The sequence below is a fragment of the Caenorhabditis remanei genome, chromosome X, assembly GCF_010183535.1.
Source record: "Caenorhabditis remanei strain PX506 chromosome X, whole genome shotgun sequence".
NCBI lineage: Eukaryota > Metazoa > Nematoda > Chromadorea > Rhabditida > Rhabditidae > Caenorhabditis > Caenorhabditis remanei.
In genome coordinates this window covers 2,548,716-2,572,177 of record NC_071333.1, presented here as the reverse complement: position 1 = coordinate 2,572,177, position 23,462 = coordinate 2,548,716, and the positions used below count along the sequence as shown (strand labels likewise).

At 36.5% G+C, this 23,462-nt stretch overlaps 2 protein-coding genes across 2 annotated transcripts; both read left to right on the top strand.

Annotated features, from left to right (window-relative positions):
- Positions 1-6,224: 6,224 nt before the first annotated feature.
- GCK72_022512 (uncharacterized protein) lies at positions 6,225-9,610 on the top strand (the record flags this gene model as incomplete). The annotated part of the gene is made up of 5 exons (XM_003096474.2): positions 6,225-6,239; positions 6,417-6,482; positions 6,535-6,579; positions 7,950-9,059; positions 9,563-9,610. 5 exons carry the CDS (start codon positions 6,225-6,227, stop codon positions 9,608-9,610), a joined length of 1,284 nt encoding a protein of 427 aa, XP_003096522.2.
- A 12,547-nt stretch (positions 9,611-22,157) lies between these two features.
- On the top strand, positions 22,158-23,211 carry GCK72_022511 (uncharacterized protein; the record flags this gene model as incomplete). Its single annotated transcript, XM_053734874.1, has 3 exons — positions 22,158-22,237; positions 22,828-22,923; positions 22,971-23,211. 3 exons carry the CDS (start codon positions 22,158-22,160, stop codon positions 23,209-23,211), a joined length of 417 nt encoding a protein of 138 aa, XP_053578440.1.
- Positions 23,212-23,462: the final 251 nt, after the last annotated feature.

The window sequence follows — 23,462 nt, the reverse complement described above, 5'->3', positions numbered from 1 at the left end:
AATATCGAACACCAACTGGCTCCTTTAGCTTCATCGTCAGCCAGAATCGCTTTTCTGGCACTGTCACTCATGTGTCCAGTCCGCGGATTTCTCCATTTTATCGCAACGTTGACTTCTGCATTCTCTGTCCAGTTTCGCTACTTTTTCCTTTGGTTGTTGAGCAAATCGATCTTCGTTCCTCGATGGTGATGTCCATAAATTGAATCTCCCCAGTGCCTGGAAATTCTGGCTTGTAGTGGTGATGTCCATATGTCCAACTTCGTTAGTCGCTCGCCCTCCCGGATGGAGTGAGAAGTCTTCTCTTTGTGCGGGGCCACGCGGTGTTGATCAGAGTTCAAATCCTCGATGCACCATATTGTCGATGGTTACGTCTTTATTAGAACATAGAACAATCACATCTATAACGAAGCCTCAGTGGCTTTTATACATAGAAAAGGGGGAGGAGTTTTAATATATGAAAACAATAAGTGATGTGGGGGAAGGAATGTCGGGGGATAAGAATGTGAGGATGAGGAAACAATATCAATCAGGAAGCAAAGGGGAAAGTGCAAAAGAGATCAAAAGATTATGATTCATCACATCATCAAAAAGGCACCCGGAATCGGGTTGAATCTGGCGATTGTAATTCTTGTCTTGTTGTTGCGCAAAAGAACCTTGAACAGTGTAATGATATTTTTCAATAAAACTCATGTAACTAAATGGAGTATCGGTGAGGGAAAACAAATCAAAAAGAGAAAGAAGCAGAAAAATAACTGAAATTCTTTAAAGCAAAATGTGATTCTATATAAACGTTTTGTCAATACAAAAGTTATTATTTTTCAGGTCGATTTCTTCGATTTGTCACTTTTTCCTTGTGCTCTTCTGCCTGGACAACCTTTTCCTGCTAGGAACTCAAGAAAAGTTGACCATCTCCACCTCGTCCATCATTTTGACCAGAAATAGTATCAAGTGTTATCAGTCAGTTGGGGTACTATTTCGAAAAATTTTCCAGAAGTTTATAAACCCGAATTATGTTCCAATTATGTTCTTTAATTTCATAATACTATCCTGAATATTTTAGTCGGAATAATTCAATTCGGAGAAAAGTAAAATAAAAACAAAAAAGCTTAATGTTGGGAAATCAAAAAAAGATATGAATGAATGAAAAACTAAGAAAACCATTGTTATGGAACTCCAATAATTTACCGGACGGGCTCGAAAATTGGAACCGCAGTTTATCCCAAAAACGAGTAGGGGAAAAACGTATGCAAAAGCAATTTTTCGAATAGTTTTCTTCTACTCTTATCAAGAATTCAAGTTTTTCTCGCCCCGTCTTCCCACTCCCCTCGCGTTCAGCTTTTTAATACTGTTGCTTGAAGTGGGCGTGGACGCCGCAAAGGAGCGGGGCAAAATTGTCTTCCGTTCTTCCACCTTTCACTTTCCGCTTCCCATTCAAAAACCGCATGCTGCTCAACGCCGGGATTGGATAATATTATGAGTCATAGCATTGTGCAAGCAAAGCTTTCCACTATCCGAACGTACCGTTATTTAAATGATTTCTCTCTACGTCTCCTTACTATAAACAACTTTTCCCCTAAAGAGGCTAAAACCGACTTTATCACTGCTTTAATACAATTCTGTTCTTTTTCTCTTGTACATATTTCATAACCATTTTCCCCCATTTCCTTCTTTCCTTCCAGAACTCTATTGTTTAGATGACTCAGGCTCCCGTGGTCTCAGAGATCAACCACCATTCCCCTCCGGACTTCTATAAGTCTCCTTCTTTTCCCCACTATCTCTCTATCACTTCCTGGTATAAAACGGGCCTCGTTCCGTTCCTTTCCTCATTTTTTTCTCCTGATCACTAATATTTTGTCTTCTCCTTTACTTTGCCCCCTTTTTCTTTTGTTGCCTCTCATCGCCTTTCCCCCTAGATGTTCCCACACCTTGACAGTTTCCCCCCGCCCTTATCTGTCTTTAAGTTTTAAATAAATCACTCATTGAAAAGAACCCGCAGACTAGTCTTTCTTTTGATCTTACAGTTTTTTTCAAAGCTCATTTTTGTTTTCTTCTATGCACACATTCATGAGTCACTCATAACTTTTGCTTCTTTCTGTTTTCCCCCGTACGCATGGCCTTCGGTTCTCCTGCTTCTACTCTAACGAAACCTAACCACATCTGAGGGTTCAACTGACCAGACAGTTAGAAAACGCTACAAAAAGGGACTGTAGTGGCTAGACGTTCAGTAGTCACGTGAAGAAATTAATAGCATGATCAGATAAAAATAGAGAGAGACAAAGAAAATCAGAGACGATTGCGCTAACCATTTTCAATGTTCTTTCCGCATTTGTGTGCATATGATGGGTTTTGAAACGAGAGAGAGAGAGAGAGAGAGTGAGAGACGGAGAGAGTCTGTTGTGCGTCCTTGAAATTGCACCTAGTATAATTCGTCTCTTTTGAGCTTTTTTTTGGTTTCTTGTTGGAAGTTTAATCAGTTTTTTAACTGGCATGACGTTTCTTCCAACACTCAGGTTTTTCTCAACTGATTACCATCAATTTTGTTCTCATTGTTGAACATTACTATTTCTATTCATCTTTTCTAGAGTTCTTACTCGTTCCTTTCAAATTAGTTGGTGATGTGCAAGTGTATTCCACAAAAATGAATGATCAGGTTCAAATTATGCATATAAAAACAAGAAAGCAAGCACACATATCTTCCAATTAGTTCTCAACTCACCTGACACTGATTAGTACGTCTGCTTTTTTCCTCCCAGACAGGATGATGTGTACTTTTTATGTGTGATTTATGTTTTCATTCCTCCGCATCATTTTCCATCTTTTTTCTTCCATGTGTTTCTTCCTGCCTCTGTATATCTCTTTTTCTAAGAGTAACAGTGTATCACTATGATGTTAAACCATATTTTTTCGAAATTTTTTCCTGAAGTTCATAAACCTGAATTATAATTTCTCAATTTTTCAAAAAAAAAAATCAAAACCTGTGTCGGGAATCAAAAAAAGTTATGACTTAATGAAATAAAACTAAGAAAACCATAGTTTTGGAACATCAATTGTTAACCGGACGGGCTCAAAATTTGAAATCGCAGTTAATCTCACTTTTAGAAAAAACCGTTCTTGGGGTCTAGAGATACGAGCTGGGAAAAAAAATATGCAAAAGAAATTCCTCGAATATTTTTCTGCTGCTCTTATTAAAAATTCAAACTTTTCACGCCTGTATTCACTCTCCTCATGCGGCGGCCACGCCCACTCCCATGCTGTGTTCAGTTCATTGATACTGTTGCTAGAGAAGGACGCTGCAAGGGAGTCGAACAAACTTGTCTTCCCAGAATAATTCAAATTCATAATACGTAGATTATTGCAATCAGATTCTGGAATTCTCTCTGCTTCTTTCACGTTTTCTTTTTAGCTGGTCTTTTTCCGTATGTACATTTACGCCCTCAATTAAAAAAAGGATTGATGCATAGCTGTTTGGACGCCGCGTTTTCTTCAATGTTGATATTTTGAACTATCAGATGTTATTCGGTTTCGTGGACCGGCAATTGCGAAATCAGACAGACATTTGAACTCATAACAAACCAATCTACTAACACGCGACTTCTACTTCTTTTGATTTTTCCTTTTTTTCCACCACTTTTTTTATTCCTCCATTTCAATATATTTTCCGCCTTCTGCCTAGAGGATATCACCTTGAATTATGTATTTTTTTGCCAATTTTTGGCATTTTTGAAAATTTTTTTACAGAAAAAATTGATTGCCTTCTGAAAATGAAATTTCCTTGCACCTTTCGCTTTGTGTCGTTTTTCCACATCCCAGTTTCGGTGATCTGCCTTTTGCTATTCGCGTCTCATTCGAAAACCGCATTCTGCTCAATCCTGGGATTGGATAATATTATGAGTTATAGCACCTTATTCGAACGTACCGTTATTTGAAAGTTTTCTCTCTACGTCTCCCTATAAACAAATTTTCCTTTGCAGAGAAAGCAACCAATTTTATCTTTGCTTTTATGCAATTCTATGTTTTTTTTCCTAAGCTCACTTTCGTTCTCTTTGATTCACGACCTTTGATTCTCCTTCTTCCATATACACATACACGAGTCACTCATAATTTCTGTCTTTTTTTTTTCCTCCATACGCATGACCTTCCGTTTTCCTGTTTCTACTCTTACGAAATCTAATAGCATCTGGGGGTTCATCTGACCAGACAGCTAGAGAGCGCGACGGCAACGGACTATTGTGTCTTGATGTTCAGTCGTCACGTGCAGATAGAAATTGCACAATCAGATAGAGATGGAGAGAGACAGGGAAAATCAGAGACGATTGCGCTAACTGTTTTCAATGTTCGCGTTTTGAAATGAGAGAAAGAGATACGGAGACAGTCAATCTCTATTCTTGTGTGCCATCGAATTTTGCACATAGTATACAGTACCGCTCAAAAGTATATTAACTTTTTGTTTTTTGATCATAACTTATCTCAAATAGGTCCGATTGAGCTGAAACTTTGGGAAAACATTTATTGTAGAGTTTTTAATATATTTACACAAAATTTGGGTAAAAAATCATGTTCCAAAAGTTTTTTGCACAATTTTCGAAAATCTCAAAAATGCGAAAAAATGGCATATTTTTGTTTAAATGATCAGTGTATCGAAAACAGGTTGTAGAAACAGTGTTTATGATAGTTTTCCGTAAGACATAGTCTAGTTCTTCAATTTTTGAGTACTGGTCCGCAATCCTAGGCATGCTTTCCATGTATCCCATTCCGGCAAAGTATGGTGATTGAGACATTTGGAGTTTTGAAGTTCGAACTACTGTAAATTAGTTTATTTTCGTAGAAAACAGTAGCGGTTTACCCGAAACTGTTTAAAAAACGATAAAGAACAATTTAAAAATAACCCGATTCTGATACAAGCTTTCAATCAGTTTTTGGAGACGTTCAAACGTCAACTAGAGGTTCTCCAGAATGGCAATCTGACACGTTCCGGATCGAAATTTCATAATTATCTGGAACCCTTGTTATCAAAACTTCAGACAATTATTATTTCAGTATCTGTCAATATTTTGAACCATATTCTGAAACACAAATTTGTTTGAAAGTATGTGCACACTAAAAAGTAACTACGCAGTATCCACGTTCTAACTGCAGTTTTTGCCTACAGTATGAAAATATAATAAAACGTGAGTCAATAGGTTTTTAATTGTTAGAAATCTATTGAAGTCTTTTTCTGATGTAGAAAACTAAAAAATAATCAGCTAGACACTATTTCTTGAGAAAAAAAAATAATTAAAAAATTTTGAGTTTTTTGAAATGCCATTTACTAATTTGCAGAGAATGGCACAGCTCTCAATTACAAATTTGTGTTTCAGAATATGGTTCAAAATATTGACAGATACTGAAATAATAATTGTCTGAAGTTTTGATAACAAGGGTTCCAGATAATTATGAAATTTCGATCCGGAACGTGTCAGATTGCCATTCTGGAGAACCTCTAGTTGACGTTTGAACGTCTCCAAAAACTGATTGAAAGCTTGTATCAGAATCGGGTTATTTTTAAATTGTTCTTTATCGTTTTTTAAACAGTTTCGGGTAAACCGCTACTGTTTTCTACGAAAATAAACTAATTTACAGTAGTTCGAACTTCAAAACTCCAAATGTCTCAATCACCATACTTTGCCGGAATGGGATACATGGAAAGCATGCCTAGGATTGCGGACCAGTACTCAAAAATTGAAGAACTAGACTATGTCTTACGGAAAACTATCATAAACACTGTTTCTACAACCTGTTTTCGATACTCTGATCATTTAAACAAAAATATGCCATTTTTTCGCATTTTTGAGATTTTCGAAAATTGTGCAAAAAACTTTTGGAACATGATTTTTTACCCAAATTTTGTGTAAATATATTAAAAACTCTACAATAAATGTTTTCCCAAAGTTTCAGCTCAATCGGACCTATTTGAGATAAGTTATGATCAAAAAACAAAAAGTTAATATACTTTTGAGCGGTACTGTAATTCGTCTCTTTTGAGCTTTTTTTTGGTTTCTTGTTGGAAGTTTGTTCAGTTTTTAATTGGAATGACGTTCTTTCCAATACTCATGTTTTTCTCAACTGATTAACACCAATTTTGTTCTCACTGTTGAACATTACTATTTTCTATTCATTTTTTCATGAGTTGTAACTAGTTTCTCTTAGATTTGTTAGTGATATGTAAGGTTTATCCACAAAAACCAATGATCAGGTTCAAAGTATGCATAAATATCTTCTAATTAGTTCTCAACTCACCTGACACTGAATAGTATGTCTGATCTTTTCCTCCCAGACAGGATGATGATTTTTGGTTTCTTTCCTCCGCTTCATTTTCCATCTCCTGCCAATTTCTTTTTTAATATTACAATTTTAAACTATGATTTTGAAGTTTACAGGTAACAGTCGCAAGAATCCGGAACATACAACCACGCTCCAACCACGCTTATTCAACAATAATAATGGTGAATAAATGCTTTGAACAGAAAAAAAAACAATTAATATTTTTATCTTTAGGCCACCCGACCAGCTCCAGGAAAGACTCCAAATAAACCAGTCAAGGTGAGCAAGCCGGAGTTTTTTTTGCTCTTTTACTATCCTAACTGTTTAGCTATTTGAGTGATAGAATTTAACTGTACTCGAAAAGACTTTGTCCAGAAATTTTCAAATTAGGGTTGCTGGACGAACTATGCACGATAAAAAAATGGAAATTTCGACTATAATTTTAAAATTTGAAGTCCCGCTCAGCTATAGAAAACGTTTTTGAAATTTAAGTTGGTGCATAATTTTCAAAAAGATATGACTATCGTAATCTTTACGTGACTCAATTTCCGAATTCTCCCTTACCAATGCTAGATTTTATTATGCTATTCTTCATTGGGAATTTTTTAAATTAAACTTTTTAGGAATTATTTCAATTTTTTGGAGCACTGTATTAAGGTGGCACCGTTGACCAAGTTAGATCCCACCATTTTCAGTTTGAACATTTTTCCTGGTTTTTGGGTTACTGTAGCTACTGCATCCCTTGAGGGATATGATAGTGGGGAATCTGTGCTGTTTTTTTGTGAAAAAGTACGGAACTGCAGAGTTGAAAATCATGTCGAAGTAGTTGAGGAATGAGAGTCTAAAGATTCCAATTTACTCAGGTTCCTGTGTACATGCTCAAAACTCTGTAACTACCATAATCCTACAGAAACCGGTTCAATTTTTTGAGTTTCATACTAAGAGTCTGGTTTCCTTTCTTTCAGTTGAGAGCCGTTGTCCACTTTTTGCGGTTGCGGTAGCTAGAGTAATTCTACAGTAATCTGACACCCGAAGTTAAAACTATTAAAACACTCGGGAGTTCATGGCAGAGCTGTGCGGAATTCCTTCCTTCGACTTCCTTCTTCCTTCTTCCGGGCGTTTTTCCACTTCCCTTTTTTTTCTTCCTTCTTCCTTTTTAAAAATTTCACTTTCTTCTTCTGTTGAAACTTTTTTGCCACTTCCGACTTCCGTGTAAAAAGTTCACAAAAATTTTGTAATTTTCGACGGAATTTCAGCGGAATTTCGGTGGTTTTTAATCGAATTTTGTATGCAAAACAATGCCAAAATTCGCTTTCAGAGATGACTATGTAGAATTACATTTCCTCAAATTTGTCATTTTCAAAATTAACTTCCGACTTCCGGGTTCGGACCCAACTTCCTTCTTCCTCCTTCTGGACTTTTTTTACTTCCTTCTTCCTTTTTCAAAATTTTAATTACTTTTTCCTACTTCATTCTTCCCTTTTCCAAAATTTTACTTCCGCACAACTCTGGTTCATGGGTATACCATCAGACATCTCTTGAATCAAAACTTTTCACATTTATTTAAATTCCTAATATTTTATAGGAAAATTGAGTAGTAGTGATCTCATTTTCAAAAAAAAATATACTGACCGTCATTCATTTTTCAGGCTCGAAAAACCGAGGCGGAGAGATTGAGAGAGGGACTGGACGCAGATTGGTTCACCAGAACCGGAAGACGAGCTGGTTATGTGGATTACACACAGTTTTTCGGCGATACGAACACTAAGGAGTTCAACAAAAGACGTCCTCGCCGATCAGCCACCCGATCGAAAAACTCGAAGAAGACTCCGTCCACCGCGCCAAACAACTCTACTCAATCTGTTGCGCTTCCAGTTGTTCCAACGCCCAATAACTCTCCACCATCATCTCCCATTCCACCTGCACAAGTCTCAACCACCAATCAAGGCACTCCTTCACCACAACTCTCTCCAGTAGCCTCAAGACAGGATATCAATGTTGATTTTGATCAAATCCGAACCGTTAAAGAGGAGGAGATGAACATCGAACCAATTCCAACATCAAGCGGTTCTAAGCGGATTAGTCAAAAAGAAAAGGACCATATCGATGTTATATTGAAAACCATCTCGGATACAACTCTCTTCACACTTCTCCTTCGCTTGGCACCATTGCTGGATTTTTTGCCATCTTACCGTGATGAGGCGCTCGGTTTGTCTCAAATGTTTGGTGACCGCTACTGGATTCCTTTGCTTCACCATTCATTCAAAACCAAAGCATTCCTTGCTCTGCAAAACTTGAGGGAAGCTTTCGTCAATGGCAAATATATTCCCCTTGAAATAAACGGAGCGTGGGCCATGGGATGTTCAATGTTTGATATCAACAACATCTTCAAACTGTTGGTGGATCAAAAACTTGCTGAGATTTTTTGGAAACTCAACAGGCGACAGAATGCAGCCTACAGTTTCCCAATTCTGGACGATATTTCAAGACGTCTGCAAGAATTGAACGTTGTCAACACTCTACCTCGGTCTCCTCACGTCCTTGGTCTCGACAAGATTGCTGTATCCGAGTTTATGGAGTTCACGATGGTTTTGGCACTGTTGAAAGAGACCATTGGACAAACTCTGAATGAGTATGCCATGTCAGAAGCACGAGTGGACGTCGTTGAGCCAATTCCAGTGAAATTCGTATTAGACGTGAGACTCATTGGAGAAATCGAGACAATTCAAAACCGCTCCAAGGCTTCAATTGCTGCAATGGTTAGTGTAATTTATATTTTTTCGCAATTAAGAAAGGGCTTTTGTTTATGAAAGTATTAAGGAAACAAATACTTGTCAAAAATCGGGCCGGCCCGGCTTGACCCGTGGGCTCGGCTCGAAATTTCTCTCGTCCCGGCCCGGCCCGTCGGCCCGGAATCAAAAATGTGTACTCATTTTGTAACACAATTTTCTGAAATTTTTCGAAAATTTAGAGTAAAAATGCTTAAGATATCATACATATTTACCTTTTTAATTGAATTTTGAATTTTTATTTGAAATCTTTTTTTTTTCAAAAAATTTCCAAAAAACATCAAAATTTCAAAAATGTTTCAAAAAATGTTTTAAAACGGGCCGATCGCGCCGGGCCGAGAATATTTTTGATTTTGGCCCGGTCCGGCCCGTGAGTATGAGTAAACAGCAAAAAAGAATTTGATATGAGTAAATTTGTGGTGAAGCATCTAGAGATCATATGGAATACTGAAAATTCTTATTTGTTTTTTCAGAAACCCGAAATTGCGATGGACGAAGACTCCAAGCAAGACGTGAAATAAGATTCGACTATGATTGCATCAACGAATATCCACTGTCTCCAACTCAATCCCACTTCTTTCTTTTCTTTTCGAAGCACTTATTCTTACTCCCTGATATCCACAACATTCCCGTTCATTTTCCCTCAATGCCAAAATGTGTGGTCTTTGAGATCACTCTTCCACTTCTTGGCCCAGCCCTTTTCGTTTGTCTTTTCTCAAAATTCAGTTAATTCTTCACATCTTTTTGAAAAATAAGTAGTTGCAAAAAAGTTTCTAAGAAAACTTGCTCAAGGCTTGGTCCCTATTTTTAATTTGCAGTTATGTTTTGTTAGAGTTGTGTCATCTTGCCACTTTTCATTTTTTTGACCTATCTTTTTCTCACAAAATCCCTTTCCTTGTTCCCTTAGGAACACTGTTCTCATTTTCATTTCCCTGTTTCCCATCATTTCTAGATTCCTTTTCAAAAATTATTTCTTCTCCAACGTTTCCTCACTTTTTATTGATCGGTTTTCTTTTTAATTGTATAAATTGAGGTTAGTTCCCTTTGCCTTTTTTTCTATACCTTTTTGAACCAAAATGTGCTGACATTTTTCTCGAAGTTCACCGTTCACAACTAATAATGCTCATAAATTTTTATTTCAATCGTCAAGTCAGAATCAGAGTTGAGCGGAATGCGGATTTTGAAATGGCGGAAGGCGGAAGCGAAATTTTTTTGGCGGATGGCGGAAGGCGGAAAGCGGAATGGAAAAAAATGCCAAAGGGCGGAAGGCGGAACACAATGTCGCTTTCAAAAATACGATTTTGACCTTATTTTGTAGTAAAAAAGACTAAAATGATAAATTTGAGTTAAATTTTGTTTTTTTTTGATAAACACTGATAGCTTTGCTGCAAAAAACCACAAAAATATCAGTAAATTGGAATAGGTGATCAAATTTTTCAAGCTGAGGAAAAAATCTTTAAACAGCGGAAGGCGGAAGGCGGAAAGCGGAAATAGGAAATTTCTGACGGAAAGCGGAAGGCGGAAGGCGGAAGGCGGATTTCCGCTCAACTCTGGTCAGAATTATTCAAATTTAACGGAAAAGACACTTTCCATCGAAACACTCGTAGAGCTTCTCACATCTGCCATCACAGTCGTCGGCGTCGGGCGGTCCTTCGAATCCTCCAGTCAACGTTTCAGGGAGAGACATACAGTACCCTTGGATGCATCTTGCCGAAAATTCACAGTTTTGGTTGGTCTTGCAATTGAACCCAATTCTAGCGGTGTCAGGGAACGCGGACACGGTGGAGATGGTGAGGAGAGTGATGAGAAGGATCTAGTATATATATGTATATAAAGTAAGCAAATGCGCGCAACCTGAACTCATCATGAAAATCTACATTTTCGAACAAGTATCAGGAAGTTCTCTAGAGAGAAAACTGTCGAATGATGATATTTTTCACTGACAGAGGCATATATTTATAGGCCGTTTTCTCCTTCTTCTTTCTGATTTTTCCCACACGCCCCTCTGGAAATGGGGAAATCATAAAATATGGAGAGAGCAAAGACTAGGGACAATGAAATCGGAGCGTCACATGAGGAATTAGGAGAGGAAAATATGGTGGAAATCGTACAGTTGACTGAAGAGTGGTTGTGGTACTGAAAATGAATGAAAACTTATTTTTGAATTGATCGAATTGAAGTTTCATCCCCTGTAGGTTAAAACCTCTTAAATTTTAGCTCGATATTTTTGAAGCTCAGTTTTAGGAAGTCTGAACTTTCTTGTTGAGTCTGATTTCTGTTCTTGACGACTACTTTTGTCAATGAAATAAATTAATCTGAAAGTTCAAAAAAATACTTCTTTAAAGAGTGAACAAAAAAGGTTATCATCCATCTTTTTGGTTTGAAGATCCGAGCTGTTCTAGTTCGGTGCAGTTCCATTGACTTCAGCATGAGGGCAATAAGAATATCGTGATCCGAAGGCATGTCCACTAATTCCTACAAGGAAGTATACGAAAATGACTTTTTTGGCGGGGGAGGTGGTGTCATGAACAATATTTTCTAAAAAAAAACTGTGCCTGAAAGGGAAATTTATACATTTTCAACAAATAATTACTCGCAGACTAGAGGAAAAAAGCGCTCAATTGCGGCCAATTCAAGGTGGGATACATGCTCCCAAACTTTGATAACGTGATGTGGAGATAAAACTGTAAATATCGACTTATTTTTCTAAAACTGCTAATATCTACATATTTTTTCTGAAACTGTAAATATCGATCTATTTTAACTAGAATTAAGACAATTCGAGAATCTGACGTGTCTTCTGCGCGTTTTTTGAATTTCGAAGTCTATTTCCAGACATGTCACTATCTCAACTCATAACTTTCCCTATCTGTTACATTCGCTGTCCAAACCTCTCTCAACACTACACGAACTCTAAGAATATTATTTCAGAGTGGCAGAATTTACAATCAAAATTCGTCATGCAATATTATACGCGTGCACCAAGTGAGAAACAGATGAAGGGTCTCCAAGAATTACTTGCTAAAAAGAGAAAAGAAGTTGATACAAAAAGTGTAGGTGTCACGAAAGGTGTTCAGACTGAAGAGCAATACTTTGAGAAACTGTATCTCTCAAACAGAATAAAAGGTGTTTATTCCAGAAACCGTTTTTTATCCGTTTCTTTATTTTACTTCGTGTCAATCTTGTCGGAACAGTAGCGAGCTGTCCACTGGTAAGATTGGGAAAGTTATGAGTTGTGTAAGTGAAACGTCAGGAACAAGGTTTTGATTTTCGAAAAACGCGCAGAAGACACGCCCGATTCTTGGACAATTTTGACAATTTTAATTCATTTTTCTCAGAACTCTTCAATGGTTATAATGATCTGACGCTGATTAGCAGGAAGTTTCAGCTCAATTTGGAAAATCTAGAAAAGAGTTCAAGGCTCGTGTATCTCCACATCACTACCCCAAACATAATCTTTGTGTTTTACAGTTGTTACCTGAAAACACAGGCTCATGAGTCACACCGAAATTAAGATTATTGGGAATAGTCGTTACTGGTTCTTTTCGTTTACCACAGAGTCTTTTGTAATGAGAAAAAGAAGGAGTCCCTCCTCTTTCCTCACTTTTTATCTTATCAACATTCAATCTTATCTTTACTCTCCATCCTATCTTTTTAAATCTTTCGTTTTAATGCTTCAATTCTACATAGCCCCTTTTCTCGTATTCTTGTCTTTCTCCGGTTAAACTCTTATACTGGTGTAGCATCAAACGAGGTGTCCCTCCTTCAATAAATAAATACGAAATTCTGTTGCGGATTAGATCCAAACGGTTTCCGCCGGCAGATGATCTCAAAAGAAACCCGAAGACCTTTCATCTCATGGCAGGTAAAAGGAGGCAAGCGACATCTCTTTGCGCAAAGAGAACAAAGAGAAGGAGGAGGGACTCCTCCCCCTTTACCAGTATAAAAGGACGCTGAGGACTATGGATAGTCATCAGTTACCTTCATGATGATCTTCTTCCTGTAGTGATTCATTTTTTAATTGTATTCGACCATGTATCGGAATCAAGGTCTCTGTTCTACTATTTTTTTCAAAATCCTAATTTTCTATTTCATAATCTTTTTTAATGGTGAGTACATATATCAATTCTGCGGTTCTGATTGAGATTTCCACCAAACACATCAAAAAATATCTTTATTAAGAATGTCATTGCTCGTTTCCATGCCGGGAGTTGTGAAAGACCACTTGATGCAGTATTTAAGCTATAGTGACATGTAAGTTGATTTATTATCATCTATTCAAGTTTTTCTATATTTTTTCTTCTTTCAGTGCTCGTCTCCACTAAACTTGCCATAACTTACGGGAATACATCACTGTGAAGCGACCAGACGCACATTTCTATGGGATTGAAGTATCACAATTCGATGACCACGTCAAACTGGGTCAAATAATGGAAAACTAAGAAGATTCGATAATGCTTGAATATAAGAAAGCTGATGAGGTACGTTCGATCTGGAATGATGTCAATTCTGGTCATCATTTAAAATTGACGGATTGGATTATATGGCCGTTTTTTGTCGGGATTTCGAAATGATTCTGAAGCATCAAACGTCGAATTTTGAAAGAATATTCGTAGAGACCTCGACCTGATAACACCAATCGACGAAGTTTTCCAGTTGGAGCATTGGAAACGTCTGGAATCAGTGAATTCGTGCAATTTCGGTATAAAAAACATTCTACCAGAAATTGTATTAGGCTGAGTCATAAGTTTCTTTCTTTTTTGAGATGATTTTTGACACGCGATTTCTCGAAAGCTAATAACTCACATAATGAGAAATATAATTGGTCAGTACTTATAACTCATTGTGATTCTACCTGTGACTTGACGTCCGCCATCTGCTTAATCTCAGCCGTAGACAAGTCAAAACACTTGACGAACCCTTTTTTGGTACAATTTTTCGACTTAATTTTATTCCTATAAAATTTTGGCGAGAATGTGTGAGTCATTTGGAATTAAAACAAGCAAGAACAATTATGTATAAAAAACTAATAAAGATATTTGAACTAAACAACGATGGTTTAATGCGGGTCTTTAAAGAAAGGTGACCATAAGCAATTTAGAGAGGTGCGAGTATTTTCGATTTTTCTTTAACGCTAGATAAGGAAATCAGTGGAATTGTTTATTATTGAATAGAGTAGACATTGATGTTTTTAAATTTACTTTGTTTCGGATATTCACACCATTTGTCTTTTTTCGCAAGAAGCCCAAAGTTAACATCATCAAATTCACGTGATTTTTGAGTTTGATGAAGCCTACTGCTCGTACTTATGAATCAATCCACTATATCTTTTGCACAATTTTAGAGTAATGTATCTACTGTTGATTACTTGTAACAGAATATTTCAGACTTGTTCGTGATCGTTGAAAAGAGATCCAGACTTCACTCAGGTCTACTTCACTAATATTCTCAAAAATGTGAAAATCTTAACAATCACATCAACCAACTTTTATCACTTATTCGAATGACTTTGGTATACAGTTTTTTGTTGCATAACTTGCTTATGTTACTGTCTAATTTTTACAAATAGTTTGATATAAATGCTCTCTCTAATGATTTAGTAATCGACTTAAACTCAGGAGAATATTGTTTTCTCATACCTGTCGGTCGTCTGATCATAAAATCTTTATCTTGGAGAGTTTTATTTAAAACTAAATTGTTATAACAAGACAAAGTCTTTCTTTATAAATACCACTCGTTTCCTTATGAAAATTTCAGAATTTTGATATAAATCCGACTAGAATCAAAAATCTTTTCAAAATAGGAATTTGATTAGAGACAGAAAAAACTGTCGTTTTCACGAGTGGACAGTCTGTGCACTAACTTGAAACATTTTTTGTTAGCCACTGAAAAGGTCATTATAATGCTGCAAAAAAGTTAGGGTCAATAAACAATCATAGTACTTAGAAACTGGAAGTCAAAGTTCATCCCCAAAAAAAGAAAGAAACTTATGACTCAACCTAATACATTTGCAACGTTTCGAGGGTACGATCACACTGACTTCGGAACATGTAATTCAATTGAAAAACGTTAGTTTCCAGAGTTTAACCAATTTATGACTTCTATTCCAGCTGGTACTCCAATCAACTCGACTACAGTAGCCACTGTACCAACTGCATTCGTCACGAACTCGAACTACCAACGAAATGCTCCCAAGCTTGCCAGTCAACTTGCACCACAATTGGTTTTTGAAGCAAAATTTTCCTTAATGTTTTACCTCCCACAATTGCAATCACTTTTTTCAAATAATTTCCCTTCATTTTCTCTTTCTAAATAAATGTTTTTACATTGCATCATACTTTTCAATGAGCCAAAGCCAAATAAGAAAATTTTCTTTCTTTTTCTTCATATCAGAAAAAAGAGACGAAAAAGTCCGCGTCTTATGAAATCGGATACTTGTCTTTCTCAATAGTGAGATAGTGTAGACGACGAATATGACCCCACAATAAATATTTAGAAAACATGTTTTGAATGCTTTTCAAACGAGTTTTTTACGACATCGGTGCCAGATGAGCTTACGAAAAACATTGCGAAATCATATTTTGAATGTTTTCCGAACTAGTTCTTATGACGACAAAAGGTCACTCTTCTCTTTTTAGTACCATAAACATGATTAGTGGTCATTCAAATTCAGAAAATATGACAGGGAGAGAGAGAGATAGACAGAAATAGATAGCGATTCCCTTCTTCATGATCTATTATGTTGTTTTATTTGTGACCTTGACGAGACGAGCCAACGGGGTTGGAATGCCAACTGAATGACGAGATTATACGGTGCAACTGGAAGAGCGTTGGATGATCTGAAATTAACGGATATTTTTACAAGAACAACGGAAAGTACAAAGAAACTCACTCCCAAAATTTCTTATATAGTAATTCCTGCGTTGTTCAGCAACGTCAGTCGAAAAGAAAAAAGGAGAAGCTTTTTGAGAAAATGCTCGATCTCCGTAATAAAATCATCATAAAATTATAAAATCTTTAAAAAACAAGCGAAACCTATATTTGAAAATTATCAGCAGATACGCGTCAAAGTTATTGCGCTGAAAATTGAAAGATTGCTTGAAATCGAATGAATGTTGTTTTTTTTTCAAACAGATCAAATCTTGAGCTACAATTTTGTTGTTGACATATTTTTGATAGTTCTGCAAGGTTTTGAGTTGTATGCGGTCGTATATAGGCAGTGGAGACAAGGAGAGGGGAGAAAAGAAAAGAGAGAGAGAGGGAGAGAGACACTCTCACTTCTCTGCGTCTTTCCACATCTTTCTATTCTCCAATCTCAAGTTTGAAGACGTCTATCACAAAAGCCTGAGGTGCTATCAAAAAGTTAATAATTAAACAAATATAGCACACAATGAGTTCAACATTTTTTAGTTGACAACTTTTTGATACTGTCTTAGGTTTTTAAGATATGAAAGGTTGAAGAAAAGTATCGAAGACTGTGCGAGAGGGAAACACAGAGAAGCATTTTGTTGTCATGAGCTCTTTACCAAATAATGGCTTTTGATCTGAAAATTCCTATAAAGCAGCTTTAGATTATTGAAACTATTGAAGAATTTCTGAAAAATGAACTAAAACTGTCAATAGTGAACAACAACACACGAGTTTGAAAAATGTTATAACAGAAGCTCCTGCACAAAAGGACTACTTTTCCAACGAAATTCACATGGGACTCGACTTGCTGAATATTCCTTTTTAACCTTTTCTTGCATTTGTGTTGTATTTATTTATACCAGAAAAATTACCAAATTGAGAGCAACCGGCTGAAAAAGAGTTGCACCTCAGGGTTAGACGTTCACTAGGTTAGGCCATGCTAGTTCACGCCACAACACCTCCCTTTCTTCTTTGAACACAAAATTTGGTCATAGGTATTTTTGACCACGGGGGTCCATTTCTGCAGTCAAAACCTGCTAAATGTCTCTGCGAGCCTTGTTATGAGCTTTTATAACGTTTCATATGGATAAGCTTTTTCAAATGAAATTTCAAATCGGCAAGTAGTATACGCAAGATATTTTTATTCTTGCAACATACAGGCACAAATAAACCGCTGGGAAACACAAATGGAACCGCCCGTTGGCGTATATGCGGCCGATTTGCAATTCAATGTGAATAAGCGAAACCTTTCATTTTGAAAAAAATTACATAAAAATTCGAGAAGAGGTTAACATGAGCTCTTTTTTCAATTATAATTTTTTCATTTGCTAATACCTTTTTAAAGTTTTGAAAAGAGAACAAAAAACGGATTGTTTGAAATCCGCATACTTGTCAACCGGGCCGAAACGGGTCGACACTGGCTGGCTCGTCGATATTTACATTTCACTCGCGTCAAAATAAATATTATGAGCTGAAAAATATATCAAAAAGTAGATCTCAGCGAGTTCTATGTCTGTGATCTGCTACGGGCCGGATGGCTATTCGTTAATACGCCGCGGGCCGGGAAAAAGTGCCAAAAAACGCGAAAATGGCCAAAAAAGACATTCTAGCCCGGCCGCGGCACTAATAGTCATCCGGCCCATAGTAGGTCAGGAGCATAGAACTGTCGATATCTACATTTTGGTATTATTTTCAGCTCATAATATTCATTTCGACGCGAGTTACAAGCCGGCCCGCGTCGGCAAAAAATTGTTTCTTCCAGGATTATTAACTTTTATATTGGACCGCGGCGCATTTGAAATTTTATAGCCTCTTTGCGATTGACTTTCATACTCCTTTTCACTGAAAGTTTTAGCCAAAAAACATTTGCATGGTCTTGGGGTTCCCTTGTAAGTCTTTTACTCCACTCACACCTTTTTTTTAGGTTTCAAGCAAATAGATAGATCAGTCTGGCAAATCGTTAATAATGACGTAAATTAACGTTAAATTAACGAGATTAACAAGGTCAATCACACTTTGTGTAGTGTATGACCCTCATTAATCTTAATAATGTCAATAAGTATGACAGGAGTAACGTATAGCACAGTGCACAAATAAACAATGTGTACAGACAGCTAGGAATCATTTTCTCACAGCACAAGGTGCAGTAGAAATAAGAGTTTTAAAGTGTAAGGGGTTCGCAAAGAACGGTTATATTGGAACACTGATTAAGAGACAAAAATTCAAGAAATATCTTTAAAAAACACTTACTGGTACTGGCTGTAAACTCGTGTCATGTTCTCACGGATAATATTGCAACGAAAATTTTCTAGAGTGTGTAGATCAAGTATATAGACTTATTTTTTGTAGTTTGCGAGTTTTTCAATCTACTAGGAAGTTACAGGCGACAGAATTGGTGAACAAAAATGTTCTTCACTATCTGGTAAAGTTTTACTTATTTTCAGGATTATTAATGTGTAAATTGAAAAATGTTATGCTATTATGGAGGTTTAATTCTGAGTATATCACTAATCGTACTCTTAATTGTTGGAACTCACTACCTATTACGTGCTTCCCGGTGAAAATCTCATCCCGTCATTAAAACCAACATAACATCACAGGAATTATCTAAACTTCACACTTTAAACTTTTGTAAACTTTCATGTTTTTCATATGTTTCCTTTCATTTTCTTTCATCACGATTGTTGTATATCAGGCTTGCAGTACGCAAAGTTTTTTATCTTAAACTCCGATTATTGTTGGAGTTATTCACAAGGTGGCAGAAGAAGCAAAAACTTTTTTAAAATTTTAGATTCCTAAATAGTTTTTGCTATCCCTTTTGCTGCCTTCTTTCTGTTTTACCCCAGTTAATTTTCATTCCCAGTTGTCGTATAAGTGGCTATGCCCTTTGTCAAATAAATCATTCATTCATTCAAAATAGTGTGAAGTGCTTTCACATGAATTGTTTCTAACACTGAACCACCTGCTGTTTAACCTGTTGTTTGACGAAAAACGAAGAGAAGACAGCTGTTCACACTTTTCATGTGGAGAGGACGTCATTCCACCTATTGCGAAGACTCCGCCCAATAACTAAGCTCCGCCTATTCCTCGAAGAAGGTCTGCCGATACTCGCAGATCAGTATAATTCTTTCGATAACCTACTGAATGGACGTCGACCCTTGTATTCCTATTTTTCTAGAATTCTAGTTTATTATTTTTTGTTCTGTCATCAAGGTAAGATCTTCTGTAGAAATAAATAATTCCGGTCACCAAGAATTTGTGTACTTTGTACATATTAGCAGAGAAAATAGTCAGCATGTAAATAGTTTCAAATACTGATACTAAACATTTAATTTTCAGAAAGCGAAGTTCTACAAAGTGCCGGAGGAACCATTACAAAAAATTAAGATAGAGAATAAAGACTGTGGATGTTCTGATGATTGTGAGCATATGATGTGAGAAAATTGGAGTGTCCTCCTCACTGCCAAAAGATTCGAAATCGTTCGAATCGATTCGTCTAGGAAGGAAGATGCAGCAAGAAGATCCGTCTTGTGAAAACGGATACAATAGGATATGGAGTAAAAGCCACTCGATATGGCTGACGACTTGGAGTCCAATCGCTACATCAATCACTCGTGTGAACCCTAAAGAGAGGAGATCACACTCAACTATCAAATGGATAATTTGATGGAGATCTGCCTGTGTGAAAGCAATAATTTCTCATTGACGAAGATGATATGCTGCTTTATTTTTGTTATATTTTATTTAATGCCGGTTAAAAATATATGTTTCTTATAATAAACATTTATGTATTAAAAAACGGTGTTTTAATGTGTTCAAAACTATCAATTGGATCAATTAGACATTTGCAAAAGATATTTTGGTCGTTGGCTACCAAGGTCTTCCACTCTCAACATTTCTCAAGGTTTTGAGTAAATAGATAGAAAAGTCTGGCAAATTGTAAACAATGACGTAAATTAACGTGAAATTAAGGGGACGTGGATTAACAAGGTCAATGACACTTTGTGTAGTGCTTGACCCTCATTAATCTTAATAATGTCAATAAATATGACAGGAGTAACGCATAGCACAGTGCACAAATAAACAATGTGTACGGACAGGTAGGAATCATTTTCTCACAGTACAAGGTGTATTGGGAATATGAGTTTCAAGGGGTAAGGGGTTTGCAAAGAACGGTTATATTTAAACACAAATTAGGAGACAAAAAGTCAAGGAAATACACAAAAAATCACTTTCTGGAACTTGGTGTAAACTCGTGTCATGTTCTTACGGATAATGTTGCAAAGAAGGTTTTCTAGAGTGTGTGGATCGAGTATATACATAAACTTTTTTGTAGTTTGCAAGTTTTTTCAACCTACTAGAAAGTTACAGGCGACAGAATTTATGCGCAATTTTTTCTAGTTTTTGGATTGTTCTGAAGTAGGTTTTGGAATTGATCAGGCGGACTTCACTTTTGATAATAAGTTTTTCTCAAGAGTCACGACACTCTCTTGCAAAACTTCAGAAGTAAGGCCAAGAGTTAAACTGACGAAAATCAAACTTTAGACAGTGTTCTTCCGTGATAATTCTTTCGAATTTCAAAACTATCAGTTTGGATTTCGCTTTGCACTAATTCAAAGTGACGACCGTCTTCAAAAATTCTTTTTTTAGCTTTTTGCAAAACTGATATAAAATGGTCGGTGCACAATTTTTGGAAAAGACACACGGGGGCGGAGCCCAACAATTTAAAACTAAATGTAAGCCGTATTGGAAAAAATTAGAATTAGAATTCAAATAAAATCAGATATTATTATTGATTCGACATCCATATTCGTGAGGACGTCTTGAAGGGAAGTAAATTATGAAAATTGTATAGATGGAACTGTCTGTGCCATTTCTTATGTACTTTTTTCTCCTTACTTTACACCCACTTAACTGTTAGTTATCCATGATTCTTATCAATTGTACGGAGACGCATGTAAACAAAAATTGAAAAGAGACATAGTTCTGATGGTAAATATTAGGTTTCCAGATATCACGGGAAGCATGTTCAACAGATTGTGAAAGTTGTTTTCATTTCGAAAAGAATACATGAAAATTCCATGATTTTTTAAAGTTCTGAACATGGTATATTTTGCATTGAATCGGTAACGGATTTTTTCAAATTCGAAACTGTGTCGTGAAAAATCAAAGAATTCCTGTCATCCACAGATTTGGTTATTCATTTATGTGGATAAGAAATTCTCAGTATCCCTTCTGATTTCTAAAACTTTAAATGGTTGAATTCCAATGTTTTTTCCGATTCAAACAGGTAAGACTGATTTTCATATGCGTTGCTCGTACAGTGAAAAAAAATAAAGTTTGGCCAAGGAATTGTTATGTCTTCTGGTGGCGGGAGAAGGTACTTATAAAACCATTCATTTACATGGTGAGAATCAACGACTAAGAGTTCTCTTCATCTTATATAGGCAGATCTTCTTGCCACGTGTGACCTCAGGGTTGGACGTTCACTAGGCTAGGCCATTGCTAGTTCACGCCACAACAAAGGATTTTCAAAAAAAATTTCGCGGGCAAAACACTTTAGTTCACAAATGCACTAAAGTGTTTTGCCCGCGAAATTTTTTTTTGAAAATCCTTGGCCAAACTTTATTTTTTTCACAGTAACATTGTTGCACCTGCTGTTAATTGTTGTTTGACAAAGAAAGAAAAGAAGACAGCTGTTCACACTCCCTCCTGTTGACAAGACGACACTCCACCTATTGCGAAGACTCCGCCCAATCATTAAGCTCCGCCCATTCCTTCGAGTAGGTCTGCCGATATTCGCAGATCAGTATAATTCTTTCGATAACCTACTGAATGGACGTCGACCCTTGTATTCCTATTTTTCTAGAATTCTAGTTTATTTGATTTTGTTCTGTCATCAAGGTAAGATCTTTTGTAGAAATAACTAATTCCGGTCACCAAGAAACTGTGTACTTTGTACATACTAGCAGAAAACATAGTCAGCATAAAGTTTGATAGTTTTGTCTCAATTTTGGGTTCAAAAACCCGATTTTTAGATCTGAAAGCCATATTTTTTACTTCAAACCATCAATTTCTAGCCCTTAATTCGAATTTCCAGGCCCTAAAATCTTCATCGGAACACCTGGACGTATAGATCAGCTTCTGAAGTTAGGAGTAATGGATTTATCGCATGTCGACTTCTTTGTACTCGATGAGGCTGACAAATTGATGGATGACGTGTTCAGAAACGATATCAAGTAAGGAAAATAGGAATTTTTGAGTGAAATTTCGAGATTTGGCTATTAGAATTGGCGTTTTTCACCGTTTTCTACCTCAAAATCATTTTTTTTCATCGATTTTTGTCCCAAAAGTCTAATTCTACGCAAAATAAGGATTTTTGAGCAAATTTTCGAGATTTGGCCATTAAAATAGGCATTTTCACCATTTTCCACCTCAAAATCTGCTTTTTCCAATGATTTTCGCCCTCTAACTTCCTGTTTCAGCATCATCATCAACTCTCTCCCACCAATCCGCCAAGTCGCCGTATTTTCAGCCACTTATCCGCGAAATCTCGACAATTTATCGTCGACATTTCTTCGAGATGCGGCACTTGTTCGGTTCAATGTAGGTACGGGAAAACAAATCATGTTTTTATTGAGGAAGAACAAAAACAAGAAGATAACTAGATAATAACATGCTGAAAATCACGTCTGTGTTCCGCTATTTATAGAGGGTTTGGCCGGAATTTTGACTGAAAATCCGGTTTTTTAGCTTAGAAATAGCGATTTTTGTTCAAAAATTAGGTCAGAAAATCACTTTTTTTCCCCAAAACTTCAAAAATTTCCAGACGACGTGCAGCTCATCGGAATCAAACAATACGTCGTCACAAAATGTTCGCCAATGTTGGAAAAGTTGATACATGTGCTGAAATCAATTCGATATTGTACTTTGACTCCGCCCATATCTCATTTTTATTAATTTTTGTTGCAGAAAACAAAATGGTGTCGAGAACCACTTCCGTGATAACCATCTTCCTGTGTCTGGAAAAGGAAAAGATGATAAGAAAATGAATCGGATGTGGGACGAGGGAACCTATTTCACCAAATCGGAGAAGCCGAAGCCAAACGAGGAGCCAAAGAAGGAGCCAAAAACTGATCAAACGCCATCAGTAAAGAAGATCAAGAAGTTTGATCCAACAAAGCCAAGCACATCCAAGGTAAGGAGCCCGTAACTATGTCTGGGGGTATTGGTGTTCTGAGATCAGATTGCAAAGTGAGTAAACAAGATATCATGAGGGGGTTATTTGATTGATTTTTGATGGTGGAAATGAAGGAAAAACTGGTTTTTAGCGTGGATTTGACGATTTTTCAGCGTTTTTGTGTGTTAAAAATTTAGTTTCCGTTGCAAAAAAACTGCATGAAATTTTCACCCGTGGTTTTCAATAAATTTTGTTAAATTTTGAGCATTAAAAAAAGTTTTGAC